Raw genomic sequence first — 13,035 nt, 5'->3', positions numbered from 1 at the left:
AGAGACTTAAGGTACTCAGGACGGATTTCATCCACCCCAGGAGCCTTGCCACCGAGGAGCTTTCTAACCACCTCGGTGACTTTGGCCTGGGTAATGGGTGAGTCCGCCTCTGAGTCCCCAGTCTCTGCTTCCTCTTTGGAAGACGTGACGATGGGATTGAGGAGATCCTCGAAGTACTCCTTCCACCGCCCAACAACATCCCCAGTCAGGGTCAATAGCTCCCCACCCGCACCATAAACAGTGCTAGTGGAGAGCTGCTTCTGCCTCCTGAGGCGTTGGATGGTTTGCCAGAATCTCTTCGAGGCTGACCGATAGTCCTCCTCCATAGCCTCCCTGAACTCCTCCCAGACCCAAGTTTTTGCCTCTGCGACTGCACGGGCTGCGGCACGCTTGGCCTGCCGGTACCTGTCAGCTGCCTCTGGGGTCCCACCTACCAACAAAGATAAGTAGGACTCCTTCTTCAGCTTGACGGCATCCCTTACTTCCGGTGTCCACCACCGGGTTCGGGGATTGCCGCCACGACAGGCACCAGAGACCTTGCAACCACAGCTACGAGTGGCCGCATCGACAATGGAGGTGGAGAACATGGTCCACTCGGACTCCATGTCTCCAACCTCCACCAGGTGGTGATCGGTCGACAGCTCTGCCCCTCTCTTCACTCAAGTGTCCGAGACACGTGGCCGAAGGTCAGATGATATGACTACAAAGTCGATCATCGACCTCCGGCTCAGGGTGTCCTGGTGCCACATGCACTTATGGACACCCTTGTGCTCGAACATGGTGTTCGTGATGGACAAACTGTGACTAGCACAGAAGTTCAACAACTGAACACCACTCGGGTTCAGATCGGGGAGGCTGTGCTTCCCAATCACCCCCCTCCAGGTCTCACTGTCGCCACCCACGTGGGCGTTGAAATCCCCCAGGAGAACAATGGAGTCCCCAGTCGGAGCGCTATCTAGTACCCCTCCCAGGGACTCCAGGAAGGTCGTGTACTCTGCATTGCTGCTTGGCCCGTAAGTCGAGACAACAGTGAGAGACCTGTCCCTGACCCGAAGGCGTAGGGACGCGACCCTCTCGTTCACCAGAGTGAACTCCAACACATGGCGACTGAGCTGGGGAGCAATAAGCAATGCAACCCCAGCTCTCCGCCTCTCCCCGTGGGCAACGCCAGAAAAATGATGCGTCCAGCCCCTCTCCAGGAGTTGGGTACCAGAGCTCAAGCTGTGCGTGGAGGTGAGCCCGACTATCTCTAGTCGGTATCGTTCAACCTCCCGCACAAGCTCAGGCTCCTTCCTCCCTAGGGAGGTGACATTCCACGTCCCAACAGCCACGGGCTGTCAGCATGAACCGGGCCGCCAGGCCACCCGCCTTCGACCGCCACCCAATCATCTCTGCACCCGATCCCCATGGCCCCCTCTGCAGGTGGTGAACCCACAGGAGGGTGGGCCCACGTCGCTCTGTCGGGCTGAGCCCGGCCGGGCCCCATGGGCTAAGGCCTGACCACCAGGCGCTCGCGCACGAGCCCTAACTCCAGGCCTGGCTCCAGGGTGGGACCCTGGCCCGCCATACCGGGCGACGTCTCGGTCCTTGATTTTTTACTGGTCATGGAGGTTCTGAACTGCCCTTAGTCTGACCCATCACCTAGGACCTGTTTGCCTTGGGAGACCCTACAGGGAGCACAAAGCCCCCGACAACATAGCTCCTAGGATCATCCAGTTACGCACCTCCCCCACCACGATAAGGTGGCAGCTAGAGGGGGAGCACAATGTGTACAATGACAATAAAAGGCTATATTATATAGAATGTCTATAAAAACAGAATTGTGGGAGTTTGGAGGCTGATTCTGCACAATATAACTCTTTTAATTATTATCTTATTAGGCCCGTCCATTGACGGACTTCCACCTCTAGGAAGAGTCCTGGTGGATCTAAACTTCTTCCATTTATGTATGACGGATGCCACTGTGCTCATTTGGACTTTCAAAGCAACAGAAATGTTTCTGTACCCTTCCCCAGATTTGTGCCTCGAGACAATCTTGTCTTGGAGGTCTACAGACAATTCAGACAGGTGTGTACCTTTCCAAATCATGTCCAATCAACTGAATTTACCCCAGGTGGACTGCAATTAAGCTGTAGAAACATCTCAAGGATCATCAGAGCTTCATGGCAACGGCTGTGAATACTAAAAAAAAAAAACTTTCACATTGTCATTATGGGGTATTGTATGTAGAATATTGAGGGAACATGAATTTTGTCCATTTTACAACAAGGCTGTAACAAAACAAAATGTGGCAAAACCTAACAACACATGTAAATTCATCCCATGCCAGTGTATAACTGATGTCATTTTGATGTTACATGTATAGGATTCCATCTCTATGCAAAGATGTTTAGAACGTTTGTTCCCTACCTTCAGCGCATGTCATCCTTTGACAGTCAGTTGCAAAGTTAAAAAGAAGAAAGCTGAAAAACTATGATTGTCAAAAACACTGACAACCAAGGGAATAGGCTGCTGCCTCGAATGTTTTCCATTTCATTGCCATTACAAAAACATTTTGCCTGTGGCGGTAAATTGTGTGGGCTTGGCTTCAGTGTTTCTGGGAAATAAGCCTGTTTATCTGTCAGCATTGACAAGATAATGAATACCGTGTTGTCCTCTGTGTTATCGCCTGTGTAATAATGCATATCATGTTTGATAACACAGGGAGAAAAGTGGTTCACAATCACAAGATAACAATATTCCACAAAACGTTGTTGACACTGTCAATTAGAGGCGTTGTGCACTGATGGAAGAAATTGTGTGGCACTTAAATGAGAACAAAGATTTATTCATTTAAAGGGATTTTATTTTATATTTCTTAGGATATTAAATTGTATGCATGACCTGGACTGATTTTATTTGCTAGAAGTGGTTGGTTTCACAGTGAAAGTAGATGGTCTTAATATTATAAATTATTATATGATATGGGATTTTGCCAACTTCTGATTGGCCTAGTCGCCACTTTCTGAGCTGTACCACATGCCGAGTTGACCGCTGGTGGAGCCAAGTAGACCGCCCGTGCGAAACTAGTACACCTCACGTAGCGATAGCTAATCGAGCGACGCCTTCTATCGATAACGACCAATCAGATATCGCGATACAACGCCCACTTTGGCTGTCAATTTGTTGACAAGATGGCAGAAGACAGGTTTGCGTCTGTTAGCGACGCTGAATTAAAACAAATTTTACAAGTAAAAGATGCAAAGAACACCCCCAGAAACACACAGTCAGCAGCCAACCTGTTTTGCAAGTACATCACTGAAAAGGGACATGCGCCCAACTTTGAAACTTATGACAGACGGATGCTTGGTGGAGTACTCGGTCGATTTTATGTGGAAGCTAGACAGGTGAATGGCGAACTTCATAAGAAAACAAGCCTGATGACCCTTTGTCACAGACTTAACAGGCATCTCCAGTCGATCGATGGGATATAAGTTGGTGCAGTATGACAGTAATAATAAAGAGTTGAAACTTGAGATTGATTTTTCAGTTTTAGTATGTTTGACAAACTCCCAATTTTCTTGTTTACCATATAATAAAGCAGTTATAGACCTTGCCAAAGCCTCGGTGAAACCCATCCTGACCAGGTCCTCATAATCACGGGTACACCGAAATCAAAAGTCTATAATTATATATTATAACACAATGCTAAATTACCCTCAGCCATATGAGCATTGTCTTCTTTATAATTTGCAGTTGTTTAATTGGTATCCCAGTGCAAAGCATGCATATATATATATAATGCATGTATTGTTATTTACATTAATTATTAGGATCCTATTGACTTAAGTACAATTTGTACATGTTCAACAAAGCCCCTCTATCACTCACTCAATCAATCATTAACAGGTCTAGGTAGCTTGCTGTAGCTGTCACCCCCGCCCCTCAAAAATAACAGAACAGAATTAAACTGAATGTGACATTTTAACCTCTTAAAATAGGCCAAGTTTAAACTTGTCCAAAGTCTGTCCCAAGAATGTTCCCTGTGAATTTGAAGACTCTGGCAGTAATAGGACTGGATTTGTGCTGAGCACAGACGGACGGAGGGACGTACATCTTCGCAAAACCGATGGCCATATTTGATGGCCTCGGGTAAAAAGAAAATCTCTTTTCTCCATTATATTACAAATCTAATGTGCATTTTTGTCCAAACCATTAGCAGAAGATTCTGCACTCAGAATTCAGCGCTCAAAAACACCATGTGTTTCCTGTGTTTATCAAGATAAATTTAATTTGATGGCATTTGCAGCTGTGGAGAGCATCTGCTGTAGTTGGAAGACAAATGTTCTTTTTGTTTTTTTATATATATTTTCTTCTTTTTAATGACATGTTGCATTTCATTCCCTCAGGACTACAATGACGAGATCAGACAGGAGCAACTGAGAGAGCTCTCCTTCCTGAACGGATCTGAGGAGTCGAGCAGAGGCAGGAGTAAACAAGGAAGTGTCCTGAGAGCATCATCTACAACATCCAAAAGGTATGACACTGATTACGCTTGTGCAGAAATAAAGGATCCAAAAAGCATCTCGGATGGCGAGAGTGTGCTCGTGCAAATATTCGAATCAAAGCATTTTGAAGGTTGTTGTTTTACAGCGAATAATTCATGGAAGAAATGTGTTCTGTTTTAAACCAGATTTTCAGAGTAAAACTTTGTGGTTTAAATGAACCAGTGCTTGCAAATGTTTTTACCAGCCTTGAGTTTTGATAAAAATGTAGGCCCCTATCTTGACTGCAGGTGCAGAGTGAGATGCTCAGAAAATGTTTTCTGTTTTCCCAACATTGGCCACACAAATACACCATTGCATGGAACTGGAGACGATATGTGCAGGCAATCAGGGTATATGTGCATTATGAACCTGCTTATGTAAAACGTGTCTGAGTGTTACACTCTTTAAAGGAGGTCCCCAACGCTTTTTAACCTGTGGCCTGTTTTAGATATTGTTGGTTAAACGTTTCACTCTGGAAAAGAACAATTTATCAATCACAGATTTAGTTTAATTGTTAATACTTGTACATCACAGGCTGAAGAGCTATTCAATGTAAGTGTACAGAGTAAACACTTCTTGTCATCTCTTAATAAGCTAGAATATCATTAAATGTGTTGGGGAAGCATGGAGCAGATCCCCACAGAGGTAAACATGCATATTTTTGCAAAGAACATACAAGGTCTGTGATAAAAGTAACGGACCTTCTTATTTTTTTCAAAAACCATATGGATTTGAATCATGTGTGATTACATCAGACATGTTTGAACCCTCGTGGGCATGCGAGAGTTTTTTCACGCCTGTCAGTTACGTCATTCGCCTGTGGGCAGTCTTTGAGTGAGGAGTCGCCCACCCTCTCGTCGTTTTTTCATTGTTTATGAATGGCTCAGAGACTGCTGCTTTGTTTGATCAAAATTTTTTCAAAACTGTAAGGCACAACTGAGTGGACACCATTCGATAAATTCAGCTGGTTTTCGGTAAAAATTTTAACGGCTGATGAGAGATTTTGGTCTGGTAGTGTCGCTGTAAGGATGGCCCACGGCGCCTGACGGCGATCTGCGCTTCGAGGCGGCAGCGTCTCGCCGTTTCAAGTTGAAAACTTCCACATTTCAGGCTCTGTTGACCCAGTAAGTCATCAGAGAACAGAGAACTTGCAGAAGAAGTCGGCATGAGGAGTTTATTCGGACATTCCATTGTTAACGGACATTTTGTAATGAAAGAACGTGCGGGCAGAGTCGCATGTCGGGCCGGACCCGACCGCGGGGTGTCGCGACAGGAAAAACACCTCCGTTGGAAACCTTAACAGGCAAGTTGGAACATGCCCAAGCTGTTAAACAATTTCTCAGTTACTCACTTGTTGAAAGCCATCAAAAGCCGCCTAATTTTACAAATGGTTTTCAACACGAAGGTGTTTTTCCTGTCGCGGCGCACACAGATTCGTCACGGAAACGATTCGGCGAATTTGCGCGCACGTCTTTCATTACAAAATGTCCTTAAACAGTGGAATGTCCGCATAAAGTCCTCATGCCGGCCTCTTCTGAATCTTCTCTGTTCTCTCACGACGTCCTGGGTGAATTAAGCCTTAAATTAGAATGTTTTCAGGTCGAAACAGGCCGACGACGGCGCCTGGAAACGCTGCGCGACGTCCCGCTCCGTGGGAAGTCCTTACAGCGACAGAAACACCCCATAATCTCTCATCAGCCGTTAAACTTTTCACCGAAAACCAGCTTAATTTCTCCAATAGTGTCCACTCGGATATCCCTCACAGGTCCAGAAAAAATGTTGATAAAGCAACGCGTGCCGTCCGCAGTGGCTATTCAGACAAAAAGATTCCGACGGGCGGGGTGGAGCACTCCTCACTCAAGGCCTGCCCACAGGCGAATGACGTCACCGACACGCGTGAAAAAACTCACGCATGCGCACGAGGGTTCAAGCATGTCTGACGTAAAAACATATGAATCAAATCCATTTATTTTTTGATAAATAAAATAAATAAATATAAAATAAAAAGGACCGCTTTTTTCATCACAGACCTCGTATTTTAAATGATTGACTGCAAAGGCAGCTCCATGGAATTTGGAGTTGTATCAGGAAAAGCATCTGGTGTGAAATTTGTGCCAAATCATCTCGCAGATCTGCATGATGATTTGGCTGCTATGAAAACAATAGAAAAGCTAAAGGAACTTACTTCATATTACCAAATAAAATCATGTCATGTGCTGCAGTTTAAAATTGTTTGTGTTTTCTGTTTCCAAGACCATTTTTATGCAAATACCTGTTGTTTAATTCATACAGTGTTTATTGTTGGTGTTTTTGTTTTTTGTTGGGGGGTTTTTTAACCCCTGCCAACGAAATTGGAGGAGGTTATGTTTTTGCCCTTGTTTGTTTGTTTGTTTGTTTGTTTGTGTGTGAACAGCCTGGAGCCCACAATTTTTCATATATCATTATGAATTTTTTTTTTTTACAGAAGATTCATATCCTCATAGGCAAGAAACAATTCAATTTTCAAGGTCATAGGTCAAAGAGCAAAGACAGGAAAAATCTTGGGAAACAAAACCCATCTTTAAGGGCCCCTTCACACATAGTATGAATAAGTACAAATCAAGGTGAATCACGGTGAAACAGCTCATGAGCGAACCACAAAAACATTAAGCTGACGTCGAGTGGAACACGTGGTCAGGTAGGCGTGAATGATCCCGCTGCAATGGTTTTGTGCACAAGCATCACAGTGGACACACAGTGCAAGCAGCTGGTGCATGTATAGCCACATTGCGCAGCTGCTGTGGAAAAAAAATACATGCCACCCATGGGATTCGAACCTGCAATTTACAAAAGCTCTGATTGCCAGCCACAAACTTTACCACTGCACTACCATTACTGTCCTATAAAAGGTGTGTAAAATGCCTGAAATCAACAAAGAGATAAATGTATTTTAAAAAAATAAAACTGCACACCATAAAGAAACAACATATTTTATTGATTACCTCTGATCGACGGACAATACAAGTATGACCCATGGTCACAGACGTATCATCATGACATGACATGAATGAAGCAGTGCACTCTTATCATGTCCACATCTGCTGGCCCGGTGTGTCCAGCCAGCCCTGCACGCATGTCCGGCCCAACACGCGTGTCCTGTGGATGGCGTGCCACAGGACAGATACCACGTCATGTAGAACAGAGCTGACATGGGTGACATGACATTCTGATCGCCCGTTGCGTGTTATGATCTGATGGTCCATTTTACCTGGGGCAGCCTGTCAATGTGCATGCCGTGCGCTCACTCTCTGCAGCCAGTCGCAACAGCCATATATGTTTTTATGTATGTCCACGTGAAGACAGCAAGCAGACACTCGCGTGTCACAGTGGACAGTTGTGAGGTCATGTCCGTCCAAACATGGTACATGTTCCCCAGCTGGGATGTCCAAAACCAGAGCTCTCAACAGCTGCAGTTGTCGGGGGACATGCCCCCTGTCAGTTCAGTGCACACACCAATGTGTCACTCTCTTTTATGTGATCATTATTTTTTTTATTTGTTATGTAACTGTGTATGTAGGTTGTGTAGTTCTTATTAGTATACCTGTGTTGGCTGACACGTCCTGTGCACTGAGCCGTCATTTGTGTCTGTTCAGCAGCTGGGAGGCGCCTCCCTGTGCTGTGTGCGCTCTGACCTGGCTGTGTTCATGTTTGTACATACATATAAGCACTTTATGCAAGTGTGCCCCCCCACACACATGTGGCATGTGGGGGGGGTGACACCCATGCACACGTGCGTGACACATGCACCACATGTGTGTTGCTTTTTGCAACGCCACACTCATAGGGGCACTTAGACAAATTTCACATCCAGCTAGGCAGTGATCGTCAGCTGACTGTTTTCGTGCTGACAGCGCAAATGGCCACACATTTTCTGAGTGTCAGGCAAGCAGTGTTAGATGTTTGTGTGTGTTACCTGGAATTTGGCTGACACCTGCCGCGAGAGGGAACGAATGGGCTCTCACAGGGCACACTCTGTGTTTCAGCCGCTGCTGTGCATGAATAGTTGTAGCGACACGTGTACGAGGCATTGGAGGTACGAATGGTATGCAACTCCTCCTTCATGTGCTAGTCGGCTTCAATTGTGTTATGTGTGAAGAGGCCCTAACATTAAACAAATATTCAAAAATTCATAACTCTGTCAAAAAAGACCCAATCACTCTCATCACTGGCACTCACTTTTGCCTGACAATGTTTGATCCATATCTTATCCGGATTGTGGATTTTGTGGAGATTTGAATTTAATATTGAAAAGCCCATTTGATGTATGTTTTGCATTATATCTCAATCAAAAGTGCTTCAGTCATTCTCATTTGTGATAATGAGGTGCAAACTGGCACTCTCAATGAGCAGACTAAGTTTGATCCACATCTTATCTGTATTGTTGATTTAGTGGATATTTGATTTTAACATTGCCCTTTGATCTATATCTTTAATTATATTTTAGCTTATGAGAAGCCACTTCGAACAGGACTTTGATCTTGAAAATTTTTCCAAAGTAAAAATTTGTGGAATTGGAATCTACAGTGTTGGTGGAGGTTTGTGCTCTATGAGCACGGTGCTCTAGGTTCCCCCCCCCCATCATTTGCAAGCGTTTTCAGCTTTTAATGTCTTCATTTGGAAATGTTGTGGCCCATATTGGCCACCACTGTTTTGTTTGTATCCTTAGCTTTCAGAAAATTGACTCAAATACAGATAAAATATACACAGAGTACGAACAAAAAGCATTACATTACTTTATTTTTGGTTTTTGACTCAGCCATACATGGGGCATGCTTTCCATTTTCATTTTCAGTAAATATTTAAAGCAGGGTGTCTGCAGTCTACCTGAACCATGCTTTAAGTGTGGACATGTTGCCCTGACAGCCTGTCCAGTGCGTATAGATGAGTTCATTCCAGTTGTAACAAAGGATGATCCTGATTTACGGTCATCTCACTTCCCTGCCCAGATATTGTCCTTTTGGTATATCAGGTGGTGGTTTTTATGAATCTCAATGGAAAAAAATGTGCACAACTAACCCCTGTTTTCAGGGTCTCTATGTTTGCATCACAAAGAATTGTTACCTAGGGGAGGATATTCCAGCGGAAGAAACCGTGTCCTCGTCTACCTATGTTAGCTTACCAAACAATAGATGACTGTGATGCTTAATCCCGGTGGTGTTACCATAGTCCTGCTCCTGGACAATCCACCCCTAAATTCCCCTCTCTCTACCTGGACACTGGACAATGATTGGAAATAGCATTTGTTCACTTTAAAAGTCATTCTTGTACTTTGTGAGTGTATTCTGCACATTCAGGCAGATGGAGATGTGTTTTTGTTAAACTGCAGGCATGACTCCCTCAGTTTTATTGGAATAAACGTACTGCGTCCCGCGGGCATATTTGCAGGGAAGAGAAAGACACATGGCAACGCTCTTCAAACCCTCTGATCGCTACACGAGCTTCGTCAGCGCCAGAGGTTACACTTATCTTGCGATTCACCCTGGCACACTGTGCAACTCCCACCAACTGAGGCTGTTCTCACATTTGCAGAGAACTGAAGGATTTAACAGGTTTGTCAGCGGTTTGAACTCCGCCGGCGTGCTGAAATCACTGCGGCTTATTGTTCTTAAGGCAAGTTGATGCCAAGTTTTATGCTTGTTTGTTTTACCAGGGGCCACAGAGGCACAGGAAGGGGCGCAGCAGCACCTCAGGGGACGGCAGCAGCGCACAGCAAACTACCCGCAACCGTTATGACGAGGGAGGTGCAAGCTCCAAGAGCCAGGGGTGCAGCGGGGAATGCTGGGTACAGGGCACCGCTGCTGGCAGTCTCACATGAATCATACGACGAATACGTAAGTCCAATCTGAGCACAGCAGATGGGAAAGTAACTTCAACTCCATTAAAATCAGACCGGATATAATCCTCTTCAGAATCAGAATTGAATTTATTGCCAAGTAAGTACTCACATACAAGGAATTTGATCTGGTGTCATTGGTGCATAAAAAGAAAAAGAAAAGGAAAAAAATACTTCTGTAAGAAGTAAAGGAGTCAAACAGACAAATAAGCAAAAACTATGTTCACTGTCAAATAAATATAATATAGTGGAATGGGGCTGTGCAAAGGCATGCAGATGTGCAGTACCTTCCAGTGCAGGGATGATCAGTCTGTATTTTGTGTTCTGCATTATTTATAAGTCTAGCTGTGGACGTAATTGCAAGTTTACATAAAAAAGTGGGAGCTCGAGTGCCCCGTGCTTTAAAAATGAGGGCAAATAGAAAAATATAATTAACCTAAACTAGGGGATTTTATCCTTTACTCTATCCCACAATGTACTTCAAGCAGGATCATAAGTATTTAGACAATGAGACCGTTTTGTAATTTTGCTTCATTAAAATATATTAAAAAACACCCATTTTCCACAATACCTTAGAAACAAAGAGAAGAAGGATGATCTGAAATGCATATGATTTAACAAGCAAACTGCCATATGCTCATATATCTGTGGCATCATGATGACAACGCCAAAGAATGTATTCTCCTGATGTGTTTTGTATGATATCACATCAGAAGTTAAGAATGATATTTCAGGTGTATTTCTATGAATTTCAATGTGCATGCACAACATCTGTTTCATACTGAGCATTCATAAACGTGTGTTAGGTTTGGGGATAGACAGGGGTAGAGTAAAAATAAGCATACGATGAATACCATTTATTTTTTGCTCTTTTTTAGTCTGAAAAATCAGTCTTTTGAGGGAGGGGACATCATAATCATGAATAGTTGGGCCAAAATTTTGTGCATGGCATAGGAACATGTGGCGCTCAACACCCAACTCGCCACTATCTACCACAAACACGTCACACCATGCCACAATTGGCAGCACATTTGGTTTCCTGCAAGATTTAAGATGTATTTCTGAAGTTTAAACCCGAGACCCGTGATGAACAAACATGGACATGTAAAACCTACACTCTGGATTCATCATTTATCTTCTCTTTCCCCTCAAAAGGTTATAAAATATTCACTGTGATGCTCTCAAGTCTCATCCGGGTTTGAAGTTGCTACATTTAGATTTGTTGAAATGATCTTGAAAGTGTAACTACAGCCTGTCTTTCTGTCTCGCTCTGCACATCAAAGCAGTTTTTAAAAAAAAAGGTGTTCGGGGAGCAAATGTACACATGGTACTCTTTCTCTCACACACACACACACACTCTCTCTCTTTGTGTGCGTGTGCAACTACACAGAAGTGGAGGATGCTATACCTTGCTATAGGACGTTGCATACTTTATCAGACAATCTGTCTGTCAACCAGGTCCGAATAGCCTGTGTGTGGTTTTGAACACAAGTACTTGAGTGTTGGATGAAACTAGATGATATTATGTGAGGAAACTGCTGGAAAAGTTTATCATTTTATTTACTGTTGTCGCTGATGTCACTTGTCCATCAATGGACAAACCTGTGTGAAAAAAGTTTAACACAGGTTGGAAATAAAACAAAGTGATCCAATTTGTACCAACACACAGCTGATCAATTCAATTCAAATTCATGTCTAATTTTATTTGTCACACACCGTCATGTGTAATGCAGCATGGGGTGAAATGCTTCATGCAGTGCTCCATATGAAGTATAGATCGCCTTATTTCTGCAAGGCTGCCTTCTCCTCTGTCTACGTTCACCCAATCTCCTGTATATAAAAGCAGGCGCAGACCGCACAGCCGTGTGGTGCAATTTTCTGAGCATGTTTCAGCACACAGATGCTTTACTGTTGAGGAGTTCAGCAAATAGAACAGGTCGAGGGAATGCCCAGATATCACCTGGCAACAGCAGATGGATGGGTGCTTCAGGGAGTCAGGGATGGACCAGGCAGGACCCAGATCAGTTCCATGAGGTGGTAGATGTAGAAACGTGCAGCACCTGTGTATGCTCACAAACACACCTGGCTCAAGTTGCCATCTGCAGACAACGTCACTACAGCAATGTCGGAAGTGATGACAAAAACAAACTAGAGCACCGCGCTCATGGAGCCCAACACTAGTTTCCAATTCCACAAATTTTACCTTGGAAAATTTTTCAAAGATCAAAGTCCTGTTTGAAGTGACTTTTCATGAATTGAATTAGATGTGATCAAATGTCAAGAGTAGTAGTTCATGCAGATGAATCAAAGTTTTTTGTGGTATTGGCAGGTTTTTAGTTTTTTGTTTTGTTTTTTCTCAACGTTTTCGGTTTCTGAATTCTTTTTCAGATAATTTTCACAGAACATTGGTTATCTCTGCTATGCACAATTTGTCCCAGGTTTTTACCTCTCCAACAAAGCTGGGCGGTGGTTATGTTTTTACCCGTTTGTTTTTGAGCACCGTGTAATCCACAATTTTTCATATAGTTATGAAATTTCAGTGCAGGATTCGTATCCTGATAGGCAAGAATTTATTAAATGTATTAAATTTTAAGGTCAAAGTCAGAAAAAATTGGGAAAAATTGGAAAAATCCCTAT

At 43.8% G+C, this 13,035-nt stretch overlaps 1 protein-coding gene across 3 annotated transcripts in view; it reads left to right on the top strand.

Annotated features, from left to right (window-relative positions):
- The window catches only part of khdrbs2 (KH domain containing, RNA binding, signal transduction associated 2), a 253,004-nt gene that overhangs the window by 187,976 nt on the left and 51,993 nt on the right, over positions 1-13,035 (top strand). For all 3 annotated transcript variants that reach the window (XM_034185058.1, XM_034185060.1, XM_034185059.1), the window contains exons 5-6: positions 4,389-4,516; positions 10,216-10,396. In XM_034185058.1, coding sequence (XP_034040949.1) covers positions 4,389-4,516; positions 10,216-10,396 — 309 coding nt within the window. The remainder of the gene's footprint in view (positions 1-4,388; positions 4,517-10,215; positions 10,397-13,035) is intronic.

This window comes from Thalassophryne amazonica, chromosome 13 (assembly GCF_902500255.1).
Source record: "Thalassophryne amazonica chromosome 13, fThaAma1.1, whole genome shotgun sequence".
NCBI classification, from domain to species: domain Eukaryota; kingdom Metazoa; phylum Chordata; class Actinopteri; order Batrachoidiformes; family Batrachoididae; genus Thalassophryne; species Thalassophryne amazonica.
Note: the sequence above shows the minus strand (reverse complement) of the source record. Positions and strands in the feature narration are given on the sequence as shown.